Below are 27,400 nucleotides of genomic sequence, written 5' to 3'. Positions count from 1 at the left end.
CAAGTAAAAAGATACGTATTCCTAATAGCCAGCTCTGAAAACTCAACCTGGAATCTGAAAATCATTTGTTTTTTTCCCATATCATGCTTTTTCCCTCGTAATAAAGGTTCTGGAGGCCATATTCTGCCCTCAGTGGCAACTGTGCAATCCCATTGTCTTCAAATTATGCCTTCAGTTGCATGGATGAATCGGATTGATCCTGGAAGTTGAATTTAGTATGTTAAGATTTTGATGATGCAGAAGAAATAATAGACCACAGTGTAAGAAGTAAAAATCCACAATCACTTGATCAACCATATCTATGTCTAAATATGCAAAGGAAGCTGGTGTGTTATGTAAGACGTTGCTAATTTTACATAATCACTTTTCAGAGTAGAGCCAACTTCTAAGAATTTTTGTTTTTGTCACTCCAAAGCACTTCACAAGTTCTGTAGATACTGCACCTCTGAAGGGCAGCTACTTCTGGGGTAGAGGGAAGCAACTAACTTGTGCCCAGCATACTGCTAAACAATGAAAGGGAAATTATAGTCAGGAGCACCAGGGTCTCTGAGAACAGCAGTGTCATGAAATAACTGAACTGGAAGAGCAGGCTGAATTTTAATTTTTTTCATGGTTTTGGTCACCGTATCTAGGAGACCACCTCTCCCTATGTGAAACTGTAACATTTGAGTATTCAGGTAAACAGTCCCATAGCTTAATCAACAGCAGGTTAGAGCCCAGGAACTTTTCCGTAATAATAACAACTAGCTCTTATATAGCACTTTTCATCAGCAGATCTCAAAGCACTTTAGAAATGAGGCCCATGTTATCTCCATTCCACAAATGAGTAAACTGAGGCACATGGTGGGGAAGTGACATGCCCAAGAGCACCCAGCAGAGCCAAGAATAGAATTCAGGTCTCCTGAGTCTTAGTCCATGCATTATCCACTGGGCCATACGGTATACTCATAGCTAGAGCTTACTTTCACCATTGGTTAGCAGGAACCCCAATTTGATGTCCTTCAGATTACACTGAAAACCTTATACTTTTCTTCCAGGCTGTGTTGGGAAAATATGTGCAGATCTTCCCAAATGACAACTCTTCCACCATCCAATCCCAGACAGAGTTCCAATTTGTATGTTTTATCATTTAATTTCCACTGGCACCCATGATATATGCTGAGCACCATTGAACCAAACTGTAAATCCTGAATATGAAGGAACTCAAATGTGAAATTGCAGAACTACTAACTGTAGTGTGTAACCTATCATTTAAATTAGCTTCTGTACCAGATGACTGGAGGATAGCTAATGTGATGCCAATTTCTAAAAAGGGCTCCAGATGTGATCCCGGCAATTACAGGCCTGTAAGCCTAACTTCAGTACCGGGCAAACTGTTTGAAACTATAATAAAGAATGATATTTTCAGACACATAGATTAACATAATTTGTTGAGGAAGAGTCAACATGGTCTTAGTAAAGGGAAATCATGCCTCACCAATATACTAGAATTCTTTGAGGGGGTCAACAAGCATGTGGAACAAAGGGATCCAGTGGGTGTAGTGTACTTAGATTTTCAGAAAGCCTTTGATAAGGTCCCTCACCAAAGGCTCTTACGCAAAGTAAGCTGCCATGGGATAAGAGGGAAGGTGCTCTCATGGATTGGTAACTGGTTAAAAGACAGGAAACAAAAGATAGGTATAAATAGTTAGTTTTCAGAATGGAGAGAGGTAAATAGTGGTATCCCCCACGTGTCTGTTCGGGGACCAGTCCTATTCAACATATTCATAAATGATCTGGAAAAGGGGGTAAACAGTGAGGTGGCAAAATTTGAAGATGATACAAAATTACTAAAGATAGTTAAGACCCAGGCAGACTGCGAAGAGCTACAAAAGGATCTCTCAAAACTGGGTGACTGGGAAACAAAATGACAGATGAAATTCAATGTTGATAAATGCAAAGTAATGCACATTGGAAAGCAAAATCCCAACTATACATATAAAATGATGGGATCTAAATTAGCTGTTGCCACTCAAGAAAGAGATCTTGGAGTCATTGTGGATAGTTCTCTGAAAACATCCACTCAATGTGCAGCGGCTGTCAAAAAAGTGAACAGAGTGCTGGGAATAATTAAGAAAGGGATAGATAATAGGACAAAAAATATCATGTTGCCTCTATATTAATCCATGGTACGCCCACATCTTGAATATTGTGTGCAGATATTGTTGCCTCATCTCAAAAAAGATATATTGGAATTGGAAAAGGTTCAGAAAAGGGCAACAAAAATTATTAGTGGTATGGAATGTCTTCAGTATGAGGAGAGATTAATAAGACTGGGACTTTTCAGCTTGGAAAAGAGATGGCTAAGGGGAGATATGATTGAGGTGTATAAAATCATGACTGGTGTAGAGAAAGTAGATAAGGAAGTGTTATTTACTACTTCTCATAACACAAGAACTAGGGGTCACCAAATTAAATTAATGGGCAACAGGTTTTAAAACAAATATAAGGAAGTATTTCTTCACACAATGCACAATAAACCTGTGGAACGCCTTGCCAGAGGATGTTGTGAAGGCCAAGACCATAATACGGTTCAAAAAAGAACTAGATAAATTCATGGAGGATAGGTCCATCAGTGGCTATTAACCAGGATGGGCAGGAATGGTGTCCCTAGCCTCTGTCTGCCAGAAGCTGGGAATAAGCGACGGGATGGATCACTTGATTATTACCTGTTCTGTTCATTCCTTCTGGGGCATCTGGCACTGGCCACAGTAGGAAGGCAGAATACTGGGCTAGATGGACCTTTGGTCTGACCCAGTAGGGCCATTCTTATGTTCTTATGATGGAAACCACTTCAAGCCTATGTTTGCACCCAGATCTCTGAATTGGAACAACTGACCACAAATTGAAATAAAGAATGACATGTAAATAATAACGCAAAGACTTGCCCTGGAACAGAGTAACTGGTTGCCAAATTTCATTAATTATGGTGACATTTCCATTCTTAACAAGAACCAAACAAACCTTCCTGTTGTAATATTGTACAATAACAATCCCATGTACTGTAATGTCCCTATTGTAAACTTTGGTGAATTGAACTATTACTGTAGCAGTGTTTAATTACATACAGTCCCAGTCAGGATGTGGCAAGAAGAGGGTGAAATATTCATAGAATATAAAAATCACCAGCAAAAAATCTCCTTTTGTTGTTTTCCTTTACATTGAAAGAAAGATGTCTCCTTCCAGACTGAGATCTTGAATGCCAAGTTGCAGCCTGGAGCACATTTTTAAGGCTGAGTTATAAACCTCTGAAAAATGGGGTTTTGGAATGGAAATGGGTGACAGGATAAATGCACAAATTTGTTCAGTTAGATTTCTTTACCCTCCTTCTGCTCCCCTTGCCACAAAAGGTGCTGTGCCAGCTCTTCTCTTTCTTATCTGCCTCCTGCGATCCCCTGGATCATTGCAGGGTCAGAAAGAGGACATTTTTTATTGGTACTAATGAGGCAGAGCCAGACAAAGAAAATATTTCATATTGATTTATTGTGTTTTAAATTGAATTGATCGGAGCCGTTTGTTTTTAATCATTTGCTCTGAAGAGTTTCCCCTCCCTTCTAGCTCTCATGACCTGTGAACGGTCAGTATAGGTCTGAAGGAATGTAGCTGTCTGCTGCTAACCTATGCACTTGTGCTAATTCCCTTCTGGGAGCTTTCCTGTCATGATGGGGTTGAGAGTGCGTGCACACACTCTCTCTCTCACACACACACACACTTTGCTTCACAGTTTTTATTCACTGGGTTTCCATGGGAGTGGATGTTTCGGCTGCCCATGTTTCAGGGGAACCCAAGTTTACTCCTTGAGGTCGTGCTGAGGCATGTGTGGAGTGTCCACGTGCAGCCAATCCTTATTGCAGAGGAGGAAGAGAGAGAAAGCCAGCGTCATTCTCACCATACTGGATCCATGCACCCAGCCTAGAAGAGCTGGGGCTCTGCTAACAGCTACCTGTTTCTTCAATACAGAGCCTCCACTTAATACCAACCCTTGTCTACACGCCTCAGTCCTACCTCCATGATAAGTACTTCCTCCGGAGCCTGACCACCTGAGCAGTAAATGTTACCACTGCACACACACAAGCCTTGTCTGCATTTGGAAATAGTCTGGATTCAGCAGTCAGTAGCCAGCAGTTAATATGGCGACAATGGTGCTTTCCACTCCAGGCAGCAGTAGTAGTAATAATAATAATAAATGAATACTTACCTCTTCTTTAGAACTTTTCATCTGTCAATCTCAAAACCCTTTACAAATATGGTCAGTATCATTATCCCTATTTTAGCGATAGAGTTGAGGCACAGAGAGGGGAAGTGACCTGTCCAAGGTTACCCAGCAGGCCAGTAGCAGAGCTGGAAATAGAACCCAAGACCCCTTAGTGCTCTATTCACTGGGCTACGCTGTCCTGTAGACAAAGGCAAGTCAGGATTTGCTTTATAATGTGGTTTTGCAATTATGCTTTATAGGCCCAAACCCCCTAAATGTCCTTGTCTACAAGTAAAGGGCAGCTGTATAAATTGCTGAATCAGGGGTTTTTCCTGAGTATTGATGAGGCCATACACTCCCTGTGATGAGTCTCTGAACCAGCCAATTCCCAGCCTTTCCAGTCCACTCATTTCCCCCATATATGCAAACTATTGAAGGCTGCCTAAGACCATAATCAGCTGATTCTACACTGGACCCCACCACCTCAGCTCCACTCAGCTCCTCATAGAGTTTAAGGCTCTCTGCAAACTCAGGCAGATCCCTCTGCGTTGGTTTACACTTGGGTCACATTTTCAAGGTTTTCTTCACAACCATGACAACTAGATGTCCTAAAAATTGTGGAAACCCTGGGGACCAGCTGAGCCCTTTCTGCACTGCCATCTAGTTCTCCATACTCCCTTAAGTGGGCGCACTCTACATTTTCAGAAAATAAAGTATTTAATGCAGTAGTTCTTTGTCCAAGTCCTTACAAACCCAGTATTTCTGTCCTTGTTTATTTGGTCTGTTGTTTGGGTATGTTACCAAGGTATTGGGAGACAAGGTAGGTGAGGTAATATCTTTTATTGGACCAACTTCTATTGATGTGAGAGACTAGCTTTTAAATTTACACAGAGCTGTTCTTCAGATATTGGGAGTCATAAATACTTAGGATGTGGACAGTCACACCATTTAATTTAATTACTCTTTCCTGGTTGATTCTTGGGTACTGAAGGAGCTGAAAAAGTGCTGATATCTTAACGCTTAAAATACTCTGTTATGAAGATCCATTAACAAACATTTGTTGTTTGGATTGGAGACAAGGTGGTAATGAGATGAAAACTTTCGCTTCTACCTCCCTAATTCAAATCCAGTCTAGGTTGTTAATGGTGAGAGAGTTAGAGCCATTTAACAGTTTCCTATTCATGTGTGATGATGTGTGTTGGTGTCCTCAGTCCAGTTCTTGGTGGACAGGTGCCTACGAAACCAACACTGTTGTCGCAATCAACACCCTTGCTGGTTATGCAGAGAAACCAAGAATTTGATTAGCCGTGGTGAGTGATCTTAACCTGTCACCCTAGAGTTGGTCAGTACAGTTCAGGGATGAGGCACATCAGCAAGCAGGGCAATGGAGGTGTAGGGGAGATGAATTCTTCTGCCTGTGTTGTACCTTTTCTGTAGATAAGTATAGTAATATAGTGTCCAGGCTTGTCACTGTGGCACTTATCACAAAACTTGCTAGTAATGTGAATGCCGCTGTGTTGCAGCAGCAGAGAGTACAGCTCATCTGTATCAGTTTTCATCCCACTCCAGTACCTCCTCCCTGCTCAAAAGCAAAGTTTGAAATCCAAACTAACTTTTTCTCTGTTTTTTCTATCCCCACTCCAAAGCTGTTCTTGCCCTCTAGGGTATGAGGGGGAGAGATGTGAAATAAACCCAGATGACTGTGAAGATAACGATTGTGAGAATAACTCCACGTGCATGGATGGAATCAACAACTATGTCTGTCTCTGCCCTCCTAATTACGCAGGTAAGGAAGGACCTCAGCCAAAGGGCATAGGGAGCCGAGGGAAGCAGTTGAAGGAACTTCCATCCACCTGGGGCACCATAAGAAACTGGTCTGCTCCCACTTGGTGAGATCACATGCATGTAATTAACCCAGGTTCTGAGTAGATTTTAAAGTACCCAAATTGCAAGCGTGGTGGAATGAATTCCTGCTCATCCAGTAAGCAAAGGCAAGAAAAGGGGATAGTTTTGCAAAGATGCTGCTCGAGCAATATGTCTGACCCTTAAACCAGAGAGATCACTGCTACCCCTGAGAGAGTGTAATTCAAACCAGAAGGAGGCTTTTGGGAAGGGTCAGAGGGGAATATCTATTACTGTCTTGGCATATTTTGTACACATGCACTTCCCCAGGTCAGAAGTACTTATCGCAGTTACTGGAACTACAGTTAAAATATATAAACAAGAAATTCTCAAGTTCATCCGTTGGTTAGAGAAATTTGTACTTTTCCACAGAAGTGTTCACAAAAGTGTTTCCAGTACTGAGCTTAGGTCGATATACCTCTGCTTAGCGTTTCTGAGGATAAAAGCGACTCCTGTTTAAAATTATACTATAATAGTAACACTTATAAAATGACTTCAATCTAAAGATCTCAAAGCACTGCACGTATTAATGAACCAACCATGACAATACCCCGGTTAAGTCACCTCCATTTTACAGATAGGAAACTAAGGCACAGAGGCTAAGTGATTTGCCCTCGGTCACAAAGTGAGTGAGTGAGAGAGCTGGAAACAGAACCCAGATCTCCTGACTCTCTATCCTGTGATTTAGATGTCTTCCTTCCTAAATCTTCTGTAGGGCTAGGAACCCTCTTAGCTCAAAAATTAAAAATGGTGCCTCTCAGATGACTGCTGGGATAGATACTTCACTCATCACAAGCCACTCAAGCCCATCACAAGCCACTGATCTCCTCTGCTCAGTATACAGGGGTAAAAAAATATCCATGTTCGTTCCTATTTTGATGCTTTGAAATAGGTTTGTTACTCTATGAGCATGGAGCACTAATGACAGGCTTCTCGTACGCTGGAGGGTATTACATATCACTGGAATTAATAAGTATAAAGTTGGAGTGGCTTGGTAAGTGACAGGGAAGTCTTCTAGAATTTCCCAAACTCTTTAAAAATGCTTTTTATAGCCAATATGAGAGGTCTGTGTAAATCTTTGGCTGGGGAAAAGCCTTATGACTTGAATGAAAATTTATTAGAGTTTTGTATCTACTTCTTCTGCCAAAATACTCAGCAAAGCTTAGGCTGGGCCAGAGCAAAGAACTTTGTTTCTAGTATGTTGAGCCAATTGTTCTTATATGCACTGTATGAAGGTGAGCTTTACATTGCTGATACCGAATAAAACTCCTTATATGGTGATAATGGCTTTACGTTTACAAAAGGAAGTGTATTTGAGCAGCTAAGCAAGAGATAGCTAGCAAGGAACTGAATCCAATGCACAATGGACATGTTCTGTCCTTTTTAACAGCCTCATGATGGGCTATAATGGCTCTTGCAGACAAAAACACCAGGAAAAGGGGTGGAGTAGAATTTTTCTGCAGATAGTACCTGTCAGTGAATCATTTCTGGTTATGGCCAAAGAATTTTTATGACACTTCAGAGTCAGATTTGCAGATATTTTCAATCATAATCCAGCTCACTATTACCAGAATGAATGACTGAATATTGCCTTTTGTAAGCTGTTCATCAGCTAGAGTGTACCAGATCATCAAATAGCTATGCAGTAAACTCCTTGGACCTGATTCTAGTTTCAGATGCATGATACACACTGCCGGATATAGTATACAATATCTGGGGCCTAGAATATTAACCCTTTGTACAGCCAATAACTATTTGATTGCAATTGAAACAAATTTGATTATAACTATAAACAATAAAGCTGAAAGTCTGGAGAACGGTAGTATGCATGGTTGTAGAGGTGTGATAGGACTTGCATATAACGAAAGGCTGAAAAAATCACTTGGAAAGGAGAAGAGTTAGAGGAACTTTGTATATCTAAAAAATAATTGAGCAGGATAAACTAATAACTAATTATATGGTTTTGCAAGCTAAAATAAGAGTAATGAAATATCATGCTTCAAAGAATAAGCTAACCACTGCGAGGTCAGAAAGGAATTTTCTCCCATATTCAGAATTCTCCAATGGACTACATGCATTCCTGGTTTTTGCATTATGCCAGTCTCTTGGAAGTATCCAAGATTTTCTTTATTTCCTCAGAATCGCCCTGCTTTGTTATTTTGTGTTTCTCTAATTTTACCATTATGCCCTTTTTGGGAAAAATATGCCAAGTATGAATCTTGCTTTCATTGGTTAAAATAATGAAGGCTGTAAATCTCTCTTCACTGAATAGTTTTCCAAATGTTTTCCTTTTCTAGCTGATCCTAGATGAAAAATGTCCAATATGGTAAATGACTATAGAGGGGAGGAATTTACCACACCCAAGGCCCCATTTTGGTATTATTAAAAATATTCTTGACTCTCTCAGAGTTCCTTCCCGTCCAGTGATCTCAAAGTGCTTTACAAACATGAATGAACTGAGCCTCACAGCCTTTCTTTGAAATAGGTAAGAATTGTCTACAGATGTCCATACTGAGGCATAGTAATGGCATGTTACTGGCTGAATGTGACAGAGAGAGATTCAATGGCTGAAACAAAAGTAAAAGGCCTGAATCTCTTCACTCAAGGCCTTAGCCACAAGACCAGATAATGTTTTCCATTTTATTCATTAAGTTCAACACTTGCAAATCTGGGTGCCTAAATTTAAGCAATTAAAGCCATATTTAGGCTCTGTGACACAGTGTCCTTAACTCCCCCTGCCTCAACTTCCTCTCGCTGGAGGAGTAGTTTAGCCCTACAGCTAAACAAAAAACTCTACTTCTTCCAGGATAGACAGTTCAGAAGAAGTCTAAGGTTAACAATGGACCAGAAACTAGTTGAACAGTTTGTTGGAGCCCTCTTGATGGTCTCAGCAATCTTCCCTCTTGATTCAGGGAAATGCGGGTGATCTCCTAGCCATGGACTTCAAAACAGGAACCTACCACTTGGTTCCTGTCTCAAGCTTTCAGATCTTCCTTTGTTTAAGGCTTCTTTCTTCACTCTGCTGGTCTCTTAACTTCGTTCCTAGGACTTGGCTATATTTGGCTTTCTTGCTTAAAAGCATCCCTCTCCATGTACTCCAGAAAATGGTTTATTGCTAGCCCCCGCAGCTCTTTCTGCCCCAGGAGTCTCTAACAAAGCCCACAGAATTTTCCTGAAGTTCTTTATCTAGATGTCCATCGGCCTCCAAGGCTTCTTTTTGACTTGTTCTCATGTGTGGGTTGTGGGGGAGGGTGGTTGAGAGAAAGAGATACCCAGAGCTTGTTCTTACCCCCTCATCAGTCTTGCATGTACTGTCTTACTGTTTTAAAGGTGGTATTCAAACACTGTCATCCGTGTGGGATTGGCAGCTCAAACGATCATCCATGAATTTATGTGAACGCTTGGCCAGAATCTGAGCAGTCCCAAACCTGAGCTGATCTTTGAAGTTTTTGAAACATTTTAGTTAAACTTTTGTGTCTTTCTTTTAATTTCACGCACCCCTGCAATCTGTGTCCTTAGTCAGAAGCAGAAATGAGTAGATACCACAAGGAATTTGGGAAACACTAGAAATTTCTTTAAAAAGCCTGATCTAGTGAGTCTCAGCAAATGTATTCAACTTGCTTTGGTCTGGCAATTGGGATCAGGTTTGAAAACAATTTCAAAAAATTACCCATATTAAATAAAATAGCCTCTTTCTAAAACAGATGGCATCCTGGGAAGGAGGGAATGGGGGCTGTAAGATTATTTCCTGTGAAAGGTTTGTCGCCGTTAGCTTGTATCATAGAAAAATAAGTAGAAACAATTTCTGGTGTTGCATGTTAGCAAGATGAGCCTAATGCATTTTTACCTCAGAGGACCTTGCAGTCTCTTGGGTTAGATGTTGTTGTCACAGATTTTTTGTTGTTCTTCCCCTTTTCAACTCAGCGCTATTCATTGTTTGTGAGTGATTACAATTTCTCCCTCTGGCCCAGCTTACTGCAGGGCTGTTGCCTGTCCAAAACCAAGTACTTAAGTAAACAAAATTACTCTGGAGGAAAGATGCCTTGTGGTGACTTGTGGTTGCCACTAGTTTATGGAGCTTTGCTAGCTTGCTTCACATAGCTAACCATTGTGGTCAGACGGCTCAGAACAATCTCAGTGAGGGGCCCCAATTGCAGTGCTAAGTTGAACTTATCTGAATCATAGCTCTTTAGATTGGTTTGTTGCCTTTGCATGTTTTTAGTTCATGTGTCATACATACAAGCAGGAAGTTTTCTGATAGTGTGGTTTCAAGTATTTCTTCTGTAAGTTCACCAAGGATTTGAGCTATTACATGTGTATCTAAGGCCTAAACAAGTTCCTAACTATTAGCCAATTTCAGAACTATGGGATCGTCCTTAGCCATAATTTGCTTGAAAGAGAAAGCAAGTAATGATTAGGGTTTGGTGCAACCATCCTTTACTCCAAGAGATTCTTGCTCTGGGTGGAAGTTTTCCAGTTTAGTTACTTGGCAAAATGTGAAATTTGTTTGTTTTCTGTATAGAAGACTAAAGCAGGAACCCCAAGTTTTTGCTTGCAGAAACAAAGAATATGAACACCAAAAGAGCTGGATACACATAACTGACACAAGGATCTTGGGCCCATTCCTGCTGTCATTGCAGTCAGTCTGAGTTTTCCTTGACAGCGATCCACATGTTTACCTCCCTCAGGTCAGACTATGATCATTCATTGTGCAGGGAATGAAGGTGGAAACAGCACAGCAAATGAAAATACAGCAATCTGATTCTTTAGCTCTGCACCCTACCTTGGCTCCCAGCTTGCTTCTGGTGCCAGTTCAAATCCCTAGTCTAATCTTTAATGCTGCCCATGGGTTGGGACCCAAATGTCAGACTTCCTCTGCATTCATGGCCCACCAAGACAGCCACACATCTGTGGAACAATGAGACTAATACTGCCTAGGACAGAGGTGGGCAAACTACAGCCCGCGGGACTGTCCTGGCCCAGGAGGCTAGCCCCCTGCCACTCCCCTGCTATTCCTCCTCCCTCGCTCTGGGCCGCCGTCACAATGCTCTGGGCAGCAGCACAGCTGCAGAGCCGCGGCCTGACCCTGTGCTCTGTGCTGTGCGGTGGTGTGACTGGCTCCAGCCGGGCGGCGCGGCTGCCTGTCCTGGTGCTCCGGGCGGTGCAGCTGTAACGCCACCAGCCACTGGTGGTCCAGGTAGCACGGTAAGGGGGCAGGGAGCATGGGGGGTGGATAGAGGGCAGGGGAGTTCGGGTTGGTGGTTAGGGGGTGGGGGTGTGGATGGGGGCAAGGCGGTCAGAGGACAGGGAACAGGGGGGTTGAATGGGGGCAGTCGTCCTGCGGGGGCAGTCAGGAAGGAGGTGGGGGTTGGATGGGGCAGCGGGAGGCAGTCAGGGGCCAGGGAGAAGGGAGAGGGTGGATGGTGGGTTGGATGGGGTAGGAGTCCTGGGGGGGCAATCAGGGGGCAAGAAGCAGGGGAGGTTAGATAGGGGGCGGGGGCCAGGCCATGCCTGGCTGTTTGAGGAGGCACAGCCTCCCCTAACCGGCCCTCCAAACAATTTCAGAAAAAAGTTTGCCCACCCCTGGCCTAGGAGGATAAAGTTTGTGAGATCTGAACATAGGGTGCTCTAGGGTGACGAGCCCCAACCTCTGAACATCCTGCCAGAGGATTAGAAGCCAAGCAAAAACCTAACCACTTTCAGAGCAAGTTATAATATTCAGTAAATAAGGCAGCATGCTAAACTGCCAAATCTAGGAGAAGTGGACAACACTGTCGACAACTCTATGTGAACGTTAATTACTGTATTCAGCACTCGGTGGGCACATTAGAAATGCCAGCAAGAGGTAAGCAGGTATCCTTGTATATAAATTATTCTAGGAAGATTGCTATATTTTAACAACTGGTATACAAAGAAACAAGCTGTACTTTATCTTCTGCACTACCTTCTGCTAGACATTAGAGTAGATGCAGCCAACTTCAATGGAAAAAAGTGGGCTGAAGATTCCTGTGACTTACTCCCATAAATTGGAGCATAATTTGGCCAAATATGTTCAGTTGCTCTGTTGGGGGTGCTAGTTTAATTGACATCTCCCATTAGGCTTGAAAGCATTACAGGGACCTAACTCAAGGATAAATTGTCCACAAATAATGTCTGTACTATACTAATAGGCACAAAAGGGATTTTCTTCAGCACTGGGACATGTCTTATTCCAATTTCTATTCTTCTTCAACATAAGAAGATAGGAATTACTATATTGGGTCAGCTCAATAGTCCATCTAGGCCTGTGTCCTGTCTCTGACAGTGCCATTATCAGATGCTTCAGAGGATGGTGGAAGAAACTTCAAAATGGACACTTGTGGAATATCCTTCCAAAAGGCAGAATTTCTAAATAATGCCCATTAGTTAGTAATTCACTCTTGCCCTGATGCATGAGGATCTGTCCCTTACCAAATCTTTAGCCGAGCTAATGTAAATATGGTTGTTCTTATATATATATAAATATCTAACAGCATAATTGCCACCAATGCTGTAAAAGTCCCCCACTGAATGGCAGGGAAATAGACTTAGATGACTTAACAGCTTATGTGTGTACAACACTTATTGTGATCTCTCTCTCCAAAGTAATATGTTTTGTCTGTCTTTAAATTTCTGTGATTGATAGGGCTTGAATTCCTTTCTCACCTTAAGGATGTCCCAGGGCATCAGTACATTACAGCATCTTGTTCTAAAGTCAAATCTTCTCTGGTGTCGTAAACAAGAAGCAGTATTCCTTTGGGAGATTGTGTGAGCTTTTTCCTTATCTTGTCAATGGAGAGAAGCAGAACACATTCTTTGCTCAAACACATGGGAATACTGCTGGAATCCCTGCTTTTCTCCCCACATCTTATCGCATTGAGCTCTGGTTTCACTGGTACCACAAAGGGCAGTGGTAGCTGCTTGGTTCTCAGTATTTCTGAAAATCAAGCCCCTTACTTGAGTACTTAAATATGAATTAGGAGTCAAACTTTCAGCTACTACTTTTCAAAATCTTGCCCAAATGTTTGAAGGTGAAAAAAAAATTTCCCCCTAATATCGGAGTTTACCATAAGCAGTCTTAAATTATTTTCAAAGTAATTATTTTCCTGATAAAACTTATGAGTTCAAAATTCTCTGTTTGTCAAGCAAGGGTTGAGTCCAGAAATGAGGTTTAGAAATCAGCTACTGTGCATCCAGCCTTAAATTTTTGCAACAAAACCTCTCATTGAATTTTTAGTAAGTGGGTATGGTGCACTTGCCTGGCAACTGAATGGACTGTCTCCATAAGGACTTTGGCTGCGACTTTCCTGTGTGCGTCATTTCAGTGAACAAACACAATGGATTGAGGCAAAATCTGGGGTTGGAAAATATTGGCTTTTACTTCTAAATGTTGAGCTTGGTAAACCCTGACCAGCAGGAAGAGTCTCATGTAAAAAAATAATCCAAGAAGTATGGATCTGGACTTTAAATCTCTTCAAAGTTCAGGGGTTGGGCTCAGCCCGTTATAAAGGTAAGGACCTATCAACCATGAGATTCATAGGCGCCAACTTCTCCTGGCACTGGTGGGTGCTCGCGCCCCCGTGCCCTGCCCCTGCCCCGCCCCCATTCCAACCCCTTCCTCAAAGTCCCCACCCCAACTCCGCCCCCTCCCTGCCCCTATTGGACTCCTTCCCCAAGTTCAAATTTAACACCTCTCTCCTAAAATTGTGTGGAGTGTCATTTGCTATGAGGTGGGGGGCAGTTGCTCCACAAGACCTTGGTTTCCCTCCTCCCGCCCAGACTATTCATACCCTTGCCAGTCAACAGCACTGCGGTGTCTTCCCCCAGGCCAGTGGGAGCCAATCTGAGGCTGTCTGGGCCGGGGCTCCTAATCTCCTCATTGTTAGCACCAACCCTATATTCTACTGGTTGGATAGGAAGCAGCAGCAATGGCCAGTCCCTGCCCCAAGCCAGCCATCAGTGAGAGAGACACCTCGCTCCGAGGGACAGGATTGGCATTCCACTGCTCCAGCCCCCTCACGGATGGGACCAACTCGTTTACCCCCCACAAGCAGCCATTGCCTCAGTGGGAAGGTGGAAGTGGGGATACTGACACAACTTTGCTCCTCCCCTCTGATTTTTCTGCAATGACGCCCCTGTTTGTGGGTGTTTGGATCCGCAAAACTTACATTTAATTGGGAATTGGTCCTGCTTTGAGCAGGGGGTTGGACTAGATGACCTCCTGAGGTCCCTTCCAACCCTGATATTCTATGATTCTATGATTCTATGTTGTGAAATGCATTATTGGAGTGCCCAAAAGATAGATGGATCCAATGTTTTGGCTCAGGTCTGTTAAACTTCATCAAGCATCAGCATTACTCCTGATTGGCAATAATTTCTCTGCACAGCATGTTCTGGCACATTCTCAGTAACATCTACCACTGATGAAGCCAATCAGCTTTTGGGTGACAGTGGCCTTGATTGCTAAGGACTATTTGAAATTTCCACTTGGCATTGCCTTTTTTTTTTTTTTTCAGCGTAAAGGGGAAGGAGAAAGAGCAGGGGAATCCATGTCTCTGTGGAACATTAGTCACTACTGGGTATCCAACGAGTAACTTCTCAAGAGGACAGCTGTAGTGTGTAGGCAGCTCTTACCGGTGTGGCCAGAGGTAATGCCCCTATTTTGGCTCACTGAGTACAATTAAGAGGACTGTAACATACTACTTAACAATTCAAATATATGTCTCTTTTCTTTGCAAGCTGTAAAAGTTAGCCCAATACATAACAGCCAGCCTGTCTCCATCCATTTCTCCATCCTAAACCTATGTTTATAAGTTATATTGTTATATAAACAATAATATTAATCCCCTAAAATCAGGCAACACTGCCCATGAACACTTCCCTTTTTCCTATTTAATCTTGTGAAGTTCTTGATAGGATTGTTACCCTTAGCCTTGAGGTTCTGTAAAAGTTGTTTTCACATAAGACTGAGAATATTTTCCATGCCATGTTATTAATTATTTTGATTAATATTAGAAATGAGAGCAAAGGATTGCCTAAATGACACTGCAGACAATAAAACTGAGGAACACATGGTACTTGGAGGCAAGTTACAATGTGGGTGTTACGATCATTTCAAAGTTGGGATTGGAAAAAAAAATGTTGACACACCCCACCTCCCTTTTTTTCCCATTAGGAAGGAACAATATAATTCAGATCACGGCTCTAAAAATCTAACATGGTATGAAATAAATAGCACGTATGCCAATGTGGTCATTTAAATAATAAACAAAATAATTAAATCAAACCAACTGCATGCAAAATGTTTCTGTCTCTGTTGCTGTTGTTTTGTTTTTGATCACGGAGCTGTATAAATATGCCAGCCTAGCAGCTCTTTGTAAGTGGTGAGAACTGTGAAAAGAGATTATTTTAGAATGACCAATGTCCCTCTTTAGGATTTCATTGAACCAAATAAAAAAGGAGGTGTCAAGGTTCCTTCCCCACTCTGAACTCTAGGGTACAGATGAGGGGACCTGCATGAAAAACCCCCTAAGCTTATTTTTACCAGCTTAGGTTAAAACTTCCCCAAGATACAAACTATTTTACCTTTTGTCCCTGGACCTTATTGCTGCCACCACCAAGCCTCTAACAAAATATAACCGGGAAAGAGCCCACTTGTAAACGCCTTTCCCCCAAAATCCCCCCAATCCGTACACCCCCTGCATTTGGCTGACCAGCAGGGTGTGCTGAAAAGCCTGTCCATTCTTGCAGACTTTGGTGAAAGGAGAGAGGGTGTGGGATGTACAGTGTGGATTTTGTTTTGGTTGGGCGAGTAATGAAAATTCTGGTTTTATGTATGTATGGCAGGTGTTTTTACCTGTATGTATCTAGGGTGGAGTTGAGTAGGGGAGGTTAGTGTGGAGGATGATGTTGGTGGTTGGGAAAGTGTTGCATTTCTTAGGTCTTGTCTATACTGGTGGCAGTGTGTAAGGTACGTGTCGCTGCATGCTACAGTGAAAGGCAGGCTGCGTCTGCATTGTGGTGCGTAGCTACATGCCGCAGCGAAAGCCTCTGGAAGTGGGGAGGCAGCGGGGAGCTAAAAATAGCTGTGTAGATGTGGGAGGCACTGCTTGGGCATGTCGAGAACTGTGTAGGGTTCTGGCATGTGTTGACTCTTCTCATTTAAGCAGTGCCTCACCATATACACTGCTATTTATACATGTGCTGAGGGGCGGGGGGATACAGTGTATGTATTCTACATGCTGCTGTTAGTGTAGCCATAGCTTTAATGTGGTGGAATGCCCTCTGTATAAAACACTTTTGATAAAATTTTAAAAAGCTGTTTAATGCCTCTAGAGCCCAGCATAGCCTGTGTGCAAATAATTAACAAAATGACACAATATTTGGAAGTATCATTTTTCAGAGAAAAACTTGGAAGACCTTTTATTGCTACAATAACTAGGAGCCCAAAACCATGCACAGAAGTAAAAAGGGCCACATTTTCCCCTCAGAAACATGCAGTCAGATGGCCACTGAATGTTACATATCCCTGTTTGAGGACAGATTTTTACCCAAAATATTTAGTAACTGAAGGAAACATAAGAAACTTTGTATAGCTCTTGACTTGAGTATCACTGTTTAAAAAGTGTTTTCTTTCCCTACCATGCTGTCTGCCATTCAGTAAACATCGATGAAGCCCTTTCAATTATCAACAGGAATTTTGTTCCCCAAGATGAGGTTGTCTGGGTTCCACGACATTCCCAAGAGAAATCTGGAAATGTTGAAATCTGAAATGAAAGAGAGATGAGAAAAAATAAGTAACAGGAAGGAGCCTAAAACATTCCAAATTTTCTGTGAACAGTGATAAATTAGTTGGATGCTGTGTTTGGTACCAAGCCTGAAATCCTCCTAATTTTGATATGGTGCTTTCTGCATGTCACAGTGAATCATAATATTTGACAAGTGTATGCATTTTGGGGGAATTTTTAATGGATTTCTATGCATTTGTCAATTTTCCAAGTTGGCTAAGATAACTACTTTAAGAAGAATTATGATTTCCTGGAATTGGAAGTTTACACCACTATTCTGACTTTTCTCAAAAGTCTGTTTTCCTTTATTTTTTTTAAAAAAAGCTCCTATGGATATTGTAGCAAAGTTATAGCTTAAGGCATCTCTCTCCAATGTATTCTGTTAACAAAAAAAGGCTACCTTTCAAAAGGATACTTGAAGGCTTTAGAACATTGAGTTCCTGTCATGTCACCATCAAGTTAGAAATTCTCTGGGTTTCTTTTTTAAGGAATGCTTGTCATGTTTTATGCTCATAGAAATAAACAAAAAAGGCAAACTGAAGGAAGTTAGAAGCCAAGGTTGACCTGATGGGATATATCTAAGCAGGGATAAAAAACCCGTGGCTTCCCTGGGTCAGCTGACTCAGGCTCACAGGTCTTGGTCTCTGGGGCTAAAAAATTGCTGGGTAGACACTCAGGCTTGGGATGGAGCCCGAGCTCTGGGACCCTGCGAGGATGGAGGGTCCCAGATACAGGCACCAAGTTTTATTTTTCCCCAGGGGTGCTCAACCCTTGCTCCGCCTCGAGGCCCTGCCCCTCTCCACCCGTTCCTCTGAGATCCAGCCCTCACTCCACCTTCTCCTCACCCCGCTCTAACCCCTCCCCTGAGGCCCTGCCTGCCCACCGCTCGCTCCTCTCCGCCCTTCCCCAAGTGCCTCCTCCAGCCGCCAAACAGCTATGGCTGGTGGGTGCTGAGCACCCACTATTTTTGGAGCATCCATGGAGTCGGCACCTATAGTCCCAGAGCTCAGGCTCAGCCTGAGCCTGCATGACAAAATGGAAATTTTTAGCCCTGTAGCCCAAGCCCTGTGAGTTTGAGTCTGCTGATTTGGGCCAGCTGCAGCCATGCTTCAGGTCTTTTAGCCCCATGTAGACATACCCTGGTTGATGTCAATGTCTCTTCTAGCTGTCTGAATTAGGTTGCAGGTTCTTTTAGGTTTTTTGAAGATAAAAGTAAACTTCCAATTGTGCCATCTCAAAAGTGTTACTGAACGTCTTCAGCAATAGTTTCAGTCATGCAGGTTGTTACTGAATGTGCCAACTTGCTTTGGATGAAGAATGAGGTGCAAGAACAAACATCAAAAACCCAAACCAAGCAAAATATATGCTTTGATTTCCCTGGTGTGCCTAGTGATTCAAAGATGGAAAGTACTTCTTTTTCTTTGGCATATCACCCATTCCAAGCCAGATGCATTATTTGTATTTGTCCAAGTTATTTCAAGTTCAGTGCTATATAAGAGCTAGGTGCTGATTATCAAGCTGTCTAGAGTGGCTAACGACCAGAAGTGCCCACCTCAGGGCAGACTGTCTAGAAGAAGGGCTCAAATACCAAATGTGTGTGTTCTGTAATTAGATTTCACCAACCAAGTAACAAGTGTGAACTCCTAAAGCACTGTAACAGTCTTACCATGGAGTCACAGACCGTCCCCTTAGGCACTCTGGTCTATCTTGCCACCAAGGTAAGCTTGCCTTTGTGACAGATGGTCCTTTACACCAAAAATCACAATATTCAGGTTACTCGCAGTCCCAAAGGATCAGTCACTTATCCCTGGTCAATTAATTGTATCTCAAATCTCAAACCAAAGACAAAGTTTGTAGCCAATCCTATAATGAACTAACTAAAGGTCTATGAACTAAGAAAAAGAAATAAGAGTTATATGGAAGGTTAAAGCAGGTAAATATACACACACAAATGCGATACAGTCTTAGGTTCCAAAAGGTAATAGCAGTTAACTATGAAATCCAAGCTCCATATGTCCTTTAGGGCTAACCCAAGCCAAGAAGCTTGAGGATCCCTTGCTTGTGCTTAGAAATATTGCCCTCTCTGAATTCCAGGCAGCATAGCAATAACAATTCCTCCTTGACAGGGATTTTTATTCCCTTCCGTTAGAGTTCAAAATGTGATGGGACGAGTTTTTGTGTTCATCCCCACTTCATAGGTGTGAGGAAAACAATCAGCAAATCTTTTGTTTACTGATGTTCCACATTGGCTTGTCTGGTGTCTATGGGCTATCTTTTCGGGGGGACAGGAGATGACACCTTTTGTGATGAACTAGTATTTCACACTTGGTAATGCTTTTCTCTTGACTGCATGGGTTACCAGTTTCATAGCAAACACTTTTATATTTGCAGAGCAAATTCTTAAATATTTCCTTAAACATAGAATACAGATATTATAAGTGAGATTAACGCTTGCAGCAATTTACAAGCATTTCATAAAGTCTAAACACTAAGTTCTTAGACACTTTACATCTATTTTAACAAAGCTAATACACAGGTGTGTCTGACTGGTTTCCAGCTATGAATTTGTCAGTGGTCATTGAGGCCTATAGGCCTTAGCATAAGTTGGCACTTGGTCTGTCAGTGTCACAATAATAAGCTCTGAAAAATTATTGTTCCAGCGGCATTATGGAGTGGACGATGTGATGAGACTGCCTACAGTGGCCTATCTGCAACTGGACGTAGCAAATATCTCCAGTGGCCAGAGATGGGACACTAGATAGGGAGGGCTCCGAGTTACTGGAACCATTAAAATGGTGCCCCAACCAATGCCACCTTTCCCCTAGTCATGCCTCCCCTACCATCAGCTGGGAGAGAGGACAGTGTTGGAGCAGCTACAGTAGATCTGAACCACATCAGGGGAGATTCCACTCAGAGACATTTTTCCAGGGACTGGGCATGCTGGGCTTTGGGCCACTTTGCACAGGTGGAACAGCACACAGTGGGCCAAAGCCGGGCCCAGGGTTGGAGCCACAGCCCAGAAAATATTGACAATATTGCAGGCTGTTGTGTTAGATTTTGTTGTTTAATAGCTGTTGTATCTAATTAAGTATTTTATACCACCCTGTACTTGGAAGGCTTTATCAGAGGATGTCCAGAGAACATTTGTCTGGCATCACTTTACTGTTTGGTTGTTATTTTCAGAGGATCTGTGTGCGCGTCCACATGAGCATATGTATGTATTGCGCATGCCTATATCCTTAAAATTGTGCAGATGCAGTCTTCCACTATTACTGCAAAAAGGGCTTTGGGACTGGATTTTGTTTGAGGGTTTCCATACTAAGGATAATTGACCTGCCCATTCCCTTGAAGAAGTTTGTTTCAAAGGCAAAGGTTTATGCTTAGTCTCTGGCAGTATCTCAAGTCCTGAGGTACTGAAGTGTAACCTAATAATTTAGAGCTCAGAAGAAGGATGGTGTTTAAATAACCTATCTGGTTTTGAACACTCTGGAGCTGTTCATTATTAAAAGTTACACAAATCCAGGGAAATGCACTGAATTCTACACACAGTACCTAGAACCAGCTGAGCAAGGCTTGCATATAAGAAACTTTTATAGAAAACATTATCTTGTAAGAGTACAATAGAGTTAGTTCTCTTCTTGTAAATAGTGGGGGTTGTATAATTATGTGCAGCCCTAAAGCTGTTTCCCATTACTGAAAAGCCATTTTTCTGAATGATGTCAGATCATCTCCTAGGACAGTAAAGGATCAACTATGACTAGAATATTACTTGGTGTGAAAAGTTTAAGGACTCTGTTAATGTGCATATTGCAACTTGGGGTCAGGAACTGACCCTACAGTCCTTACTCTGGCAAAACTCCAGCTGAAGTTGAGAGGGCTTGAGTGTAAGGTCTTTTGAATTGGGACTCTGAGGTTTGTATGAGATAATCATTGCACCCAGTGTAGCCCAGTTGCTAAGGAATAGCTAAATGTAACTAGAATTGAACTGTCCAGTATTGAGCAAGCCCACCCTTATTTAGTTTGTCCTGCCATCATAACAGGTACTGTCTTGGGGCTTCCTCTTGTACTGCTGGATCAACTCAGTTTAGTAAGACCTGTAGTCATAAGAGCTGGTGGGTTTATCATCCCTGGACAGCATGGTTAGAGCTATTTTAGCAAAGCCAATGAGCTGTATTGGTAGCAGATGTGTTACAGCCTTGTTAATTTTCTTTGCCACAGGTGAGCTCTGTGATGAGGTGATCAACCACTGTGTTCCTGAGCTAAATCCATGCAAACATGAGTCCAAATGTATCTCCCTTGACAAAGGATTCAGGTGAGTGTTTGTATATCCTTGTCTTCATGTGTTGGGCCAACTTCATCTACTGACTACAGTGCAGTCACGCTTGTGATGACTTTGACCTAATGAGCCAAACTGAAAAGTAGTATGTGTGAGGTGGTGTACTTTAACTTATATTTTCTTCCAGCTCCTCAGAATTTAAGTTATTTTATTCCAAGAATAATTAGTGCTCTTCCAAAGCAGAGTAACTATTCTCAAATAAAATAAAGTGAAGGACAGCAGTCACCCTTTCAAAAAACCTGCCAGTTGCCCTAGATTCCTCAGGGGACACAGGTTCTCTAAGTATTCCCTGTAGTAAATACAGTGAACATGGCAAATACTGAGGTAATTGGCAAGGTTTTAAGGGTGGAAACTCTGCTTGCAAGTTGACATCAACATCACTTTTGCTATTCTCACATAGCAGGAGTCTTTTGTTCTCCCTTCTCCAAGGAGAGCAGGATTCACCACACTGAATGACCTCTACGGGAAGCATAGCACAGATTTCAACACATGATGATTAATTCTGGCAATTAATCATGTACTAATTGTAAGGCTGCTGTTGTGATTGAAAAAGCGATCACACTCTGTAGTAAGAAGAAAAGGAGTACTTGTGGCACCTTAGAGACTAACCAATTTATTTGAGCATGAGCTTTCGTGAGCTACAGCTCACTTCATCAGATACATACCGTGGAAACTGCAGCAGACTTTATATATACACAGAGAATATGAAACAATACATCCTCCCACCCCACTGTCCTGCTGGTAATAGCTTATCTAAAGTAATCGTCAGGTTAGGCCATTTCCAGCACAAATCCAGGTTTTCTCACCCTCCACCCCCCCACACAAATTCACTCTCCTGCTGGTGATAGCCCATCCAAAGTGACAACTCTTTACACAATGTGCATGATAATGAAGTTAGGCCATTTCCTGCACAAATCCAGGTTCTCTCACTCCCTCACCCCCCTCCAAAAACCCACCCCCATACACACACAGACTCACTCTCCTGCTAGTAATAGCTCGTCCAAACTGACCACTCTCCAAGTTTAAATCCAAGTTAAACCAGAACATCTGGGGGGGGGGTGTAGGAAAAAACAAGAGGAAATAGGCTACCTTGCATAATGACTTAGCCACTCCCAGTCTCTATTTAAGCCTAAATTAATAGTATCCAATTTGCAAATGAATTCCAATTCAGCAGTTTCTCGCTGGAGTCTGGATTTGAAGTTTTTTTGTTTTAAGATAGCGACCTTCATGTCTGTGATTGCGTGACCAGAGAGATTGAAGTGTTCTCCGACTGGTTTATGAATGTTATAATTCTTGACATCTGATTTGTGTCCATTTATTCTTTTACGTAGAGACTGTCCAGTTTGACCAATGTACATGGCAGAGGGGCATTGCTGGCACATGATGGCATAAATCACATTGGTGGATGTGCAGGTGAACGAGCCTCTGATAGTGTGGCTGATGTTATTAGGCCCTGTGATGGTGTCCCCTGAATAGATATGTGGGCACAATTGGCAACGGGCTTTGTTGCAAGGATAAGTTCCTGGGTTAGTGGGTTCTGTAGTGTAGCTAACAAAAATGACAGCTAAAATTGGCCATACCATATATTTTATTAATATCATGCTATTTAGGCACAGCCCTGACTAGATGGCAGAAATGAACAGAACATAAACAGATAAGTACCTATTTTCAACAAAGACTAAATATTCCTTTTCCCCTCCCTCACCTCCAAAATTTAGGAAAAACTATGGCTAACCCCTGAAAACTGGATGCCTGGATTAGATTTGCACTCCTTTCAATTTTAGGAACAGTAAGTCTTGTCTTTGGAATGTCGTTCCAGATGGATACGTACTGTATTTAGGAATGGGGAAATTGGAAAGGTCATCTGACTGCAGAGTGTGGTGAACTATTCATGCAGTCAGTGCACGCGAGTGTTTCCAGTACAGAAAATACATAGATTCATGCATTCATAGATTCTGTGTGTCCTTGGTATTGGAAATGCTAGTGTGCACTGATAGCATGCATAGTTCATCACACGCTTCAGACATATGACCTTCTTTCCAATGTATGTTTCCAGTGCAGAGGATACATGACAGTTTGCCCTCCCTGGCTTGAATGGATAAACATTGTCCAGCCAAACAACAAACAGTTTAGGAAACTGAAAATAAGTCTTCTCATTAGTAGAATGAGTTAGTATCATGTCAATAGGCAAAGGGATCTGTCTGACTCTCCCCAGAGACATGCAACTCCTATAACAAGGGTCAATTCAAGCATTAAAAAAGTCCCATTATCATTCTCCTCTGGCACTCAGTCAATTTTTTAAAAATCACATTTAAATCAAGAGGGGAAGGATGGTCTTTAGTGGTGAGCTGGAGCCGGTTCACACCGGTTCCCTAGAAACGGTTGTTAAATTTAGAAGCCCTTTTAGAACCAGTTGTTCCACAAGGGACAACCGGTTCTAAAAGGACTTCTAAATGTAACCGGCCAAAAGTGGCGCCTTAGGCGCCGACTCCACAGGTGCTCCAGCCCTGGAGCACCCAAGGGGAAAATTTGGTGGGAGCAGAGCACCCATCGGCAGCTCCCCGCCCCACCCCCGGCCCCAGCTCACCTCCGCTCCACCTTCGCCTCCTCCCGTGAACGTGCCGCCCTGCTCTGCTTCTCCGTCCCCCCAGGCTTCCCGTGAATCAGCTGTTCGCGCGGGAAGCCGAGGCAGGCTGAGAAGCAAACGGCGGCCTCCCGCTCAGTCCCAGGGAGGCGGAGGTGAGCTCGGGCCGGGGGGGCCACGAGGAGGGCCGCTCGCGCCGCAGCAGGTAACCTGGGGGGGAGGGGAGGGGGACCGCGCAGGGGAACCGCTCCGCGCCCCAGCTCACCTCCACCACCCTCAGCCTGAGCGGGAAGCCGTGGCCTGCTTCTCAGTCCTCCCCGGCTTCCCTCCAAACAGCCGATTCGCGGGAAGCAGGGGCAGGCACAGAGAAGCAGAGCAGGGCGGTGCGTTCAGGGGAGGAGGCGGAGCGGAGGGTGAGGTGAGCTGGGGCCGGGCACGGGGCGGAGAGCTGCCGGGGGGTGCTCTGCACCCACCAATTTTCCCCATGGGTGCTCCAGCCCCGGAGCACCCAGGGAGTCGGCGCCTAAGGTGCCACTTTTGATGTGATCAGTGGGGGAGCAGCCGTTTCCCCTGCTCCCCCCCTAGCTACGCTCCCCCACCCCTAGGAGCCAGTGGGACCTGCTGGATGCTTCCTGGGAGCTGCCCCAGGTAAGCACCGCCAGGACTCCCCACCTCGCCCTCCGGCAGGTGCCTCTGGCTCTTAGGGGTGGGGTGGGCACCCACTACAATGGCCCATGAGACCCTTCTGCCCAGTTCTGGGGGCAGTCAGGGGAAAGGGAAGGGGGTGGATGGGGCAGGGGTCCTGGGGGGGGCATCCAGGAACGCGGGGGGGTTGGATGGGGCAGGAGTCCCGGGGGGCAGGGGTGGGCAACGACCCCCTCATGGGGTGAGGAGGGAACCGGTTGTTAAGATTTTGGCAGCTCATCACTGATGGTCTTGTGTGTCTAAAGCACAAGGCTGGGAATCAGGGGATCTGGATTCTGTTCCCAAGACATCCTGAGGAACCTTGGGCAAGTAACTTCCTCTCTCTGCACCTCCTTTGCATAATGGGAGTGATACTGACCTACATCCCAGAGGTTAAGTAAAGCTTAATGTTTATAAAACATTTGGAGAATCCTGGATGGAAGGTGCTTGAGATCTGCCTAGTACTAATATTCACCATTGGCAAAGATGGGCTTCCAGAAGAAGGTTGCAAGAGTGAGAGCTTCTACTTACAGTGCTACTCCTGAGGGAATTCTGTGCCAAAAAATTCAAAATTCTGTGCACAATATTTTAAAATTCTGCAACATTTTATTTGTCAAATAAATGTGGAAGCTCCGGCATGGCATTGGGGAGCACAGGCCACTGTCTGAACAGAGGTGGGAGATCACTGTGCAGCTCTGCACCCCCACTCCCCCTCCACCCCCGGGACACTGACTCAGCAGTGAGGCTGCACCCAACCCTGACACAGGGCAAGGACCAGGCCTGCCCCAGAAACATCCCAGGGCCCTGCACCTCTGTGTGGGCAGGCAGATTCAGCAAGGCAGGATCCAAGTGTGGAGGGGCTTAGCGTGCGGGGATCCAGGTGTTGGTTGAGAGGATTCTGCATGGGGAAATCTGGGTGTGGGAGACTCAGTGGGGGATCTGGGTGCAGGGGGTATCTGGATGCACAGGGGCTTGTTGTGGGGTTCTGGGTGCAACGTTAATGGGACTATGCAGAGGGGTCCAGGTGAAGGTGGTTGGGGCTCGGCGGGGGGCCTGACTATGTGGGAGATAGAGCTTGGCAGGGGGATCTGGGTGTGGGGGGCTCAGTGGGGGATCCAGATGCTGGGGAAGTGGGGCTGAGTGGGTTGAGGATCCAGATGCTGGGGGAGTGGGGCTCAGTGCAGTGGGGATCTGGGTGCAGGTGGCTCGTTGGGGTGGTCAATGTGCAGGGGGAGTGGGGCTCATCGGGGGGGAGTCCTGAGTGTGTGTGTGGGGTGAGTCTTGGCAGGAGGGTCTGAGTCTGAGGGACTCCAGATGCTCAGGGGTTAGACGGACCGGGGAGCAGCTCCCTGTACAGGGATCCCTCCCCCTGCACGTTGCGCGCAGGAAACAGGCAGAGAGGGGAGTTTGCAGAGTTTCCTGCAACCGGGGGAGAAATCTGGAGGTGGGTCTGACCCGGCCCCGGACGCGGTGTAGGGGAAAAGAAAGTCACGTTCTCCCCAGCCCATCTGGGACTAGTAGCTGAGCCCGGCACAGGGTAGGAGCCACCAGCTGGGTCTTCCCCAGTCCTGCCTCCTGATGCACAGTGGTTTATCTCTGTGCCGGCTGCCCTGCACACCCGAAACAAACTGCTGGGGAGGGTTGCATGACTGCTTTTGTGGCTTCCCTTTGCTTCCCCATCAGAAAGTCATTTTTCTGCGGGGAAGCAAAGAAATCTGTGGGGGACATGAATTCTATGCATGCGCAGTGGCACAGAATTCTCCCGTGAATACTGTGCTGTTAATAGAATAAGTCACACCAAAGGTTCAAAAACAGAGCTCAACTGGGGGAGTTATGGGAAAAAACCCCCACACTCTAACATGAGAAAGAGTGAGGAGGTGGGGAGATTTCAAGAAAGCTTATAGGGAAGCTGAAGCCAGCTTGCGTGCCCAGCCAAAGCTGACAACATAGCCACCTTAGTCCCTTCCTGGTTGTTCTTTGATTTTGCCACTTGGATTGTGGGGGATTAGAAAGAAAATGGAGAGGCCACAGCGCAGGGCATTTGCCCAATCCAAACTGGAGCGGGAGAAGGAGGTATATATGCTGCAGTAGCAATCTTAGCTTCACTGTTATCAGTGTCTAACTTAGCATGTGTTGTGGGAAGGGGCTGTGTCCTGTGAAGCACCTAACATGCTTCTGCTTGCTAAAAAATAATAAATTAGGCTCATGAATTTCAGGACAGTTAAAGAGAGTCAGAGTGAAATTGTCAGGTAGCCACACTACAAACATATGTTCTTATAGCACTGGGTCTTTCAGACAGCTGAACCCACACTATTCTCCACTAACCAGATATCCCATGCAGGGTCACATGACTTGTTGACATGTGAAGGACTTTGGGAAAGAGCCTCTCCCAACTCCTGAGGGCAAGGAAACTCTTAAATGATTTAGGACAATTCTTGAAGTAACCTCCTCTGAAGGGTACAGTGATAGCTGCTGACTACTTGACATTGCTTCAGGCATCCTCATTCAGCTATCCATTATTTGACTAATCCATTAGTTGCAGCATGTTACAAGGCAGAGGTAGCATGGTTCAGAGTTCCCTGACAGGTTCCAGAACTGAACATTCATAAATTAACTCAAAGTACTCGGTGTCATTCGAGATTTGAGAGGATGAGACAGCCTCGGACTGAACCTGCTGCACCATTTCTGGGCACGCTCTCGGAACTATCCACCACGGAGGAATAATCCCACCCGTCATTAATCCCCAGCACTGAATGTAGATAACACACACCTTTTTCAGTTCACTCTTTTGCAGAGCAGTGATATTGCAGAAGTTGTAAGTTCTTTAGTGCAGGGATTGTTTCTTTATGATGTGT

At 44.1% G+C, this 27,400-nt stretch overlaps 1 protein-coding gene across 1 annotated transcript in view; it reads left to right on the top strand.

Moving 5' to 3' along the window:
* The window catches only part of SLIT3 (slit guidance ligand 3), a 796,928-nt gene that overhangs the window by 719,872 nt on the left and 49,656 nt on the right, over positions 1–27,400 (top strand). Inside the window, exons 28-29 of the mRNA XM_077823869.1 lie at positions 5,881–6,020; positions 21,160–21,253. Coding sequence (XP_077679995.1) covers positions 5,881–6,020; positions 21,160–21,253 — 234 coding nt within the window. The remainder of the gene's footprint in view (positions 1–5,880; positions 6,021–21,159; positions 21,254–27,400) is intronic.

This window comes from Eretmochelys imbricata, chromosome 8, assembly GCF_965152235.1.
Source record: "Eretmochelys imbricata isolate rEreImb1 chromosome 8, rEreImb1.hap1, whole genome shotgun sequence".
Lineage (NCBI taxonomy): Eukaryota > Metazoa > Chordata > Testudines > Cheloniidae > Eretmochelys > Eretmochelys imbricata.
Note: the sequence above shows the minus strand (reverse complement) of the source record. Positions and strands in the feature narration are given on the sequence as shown.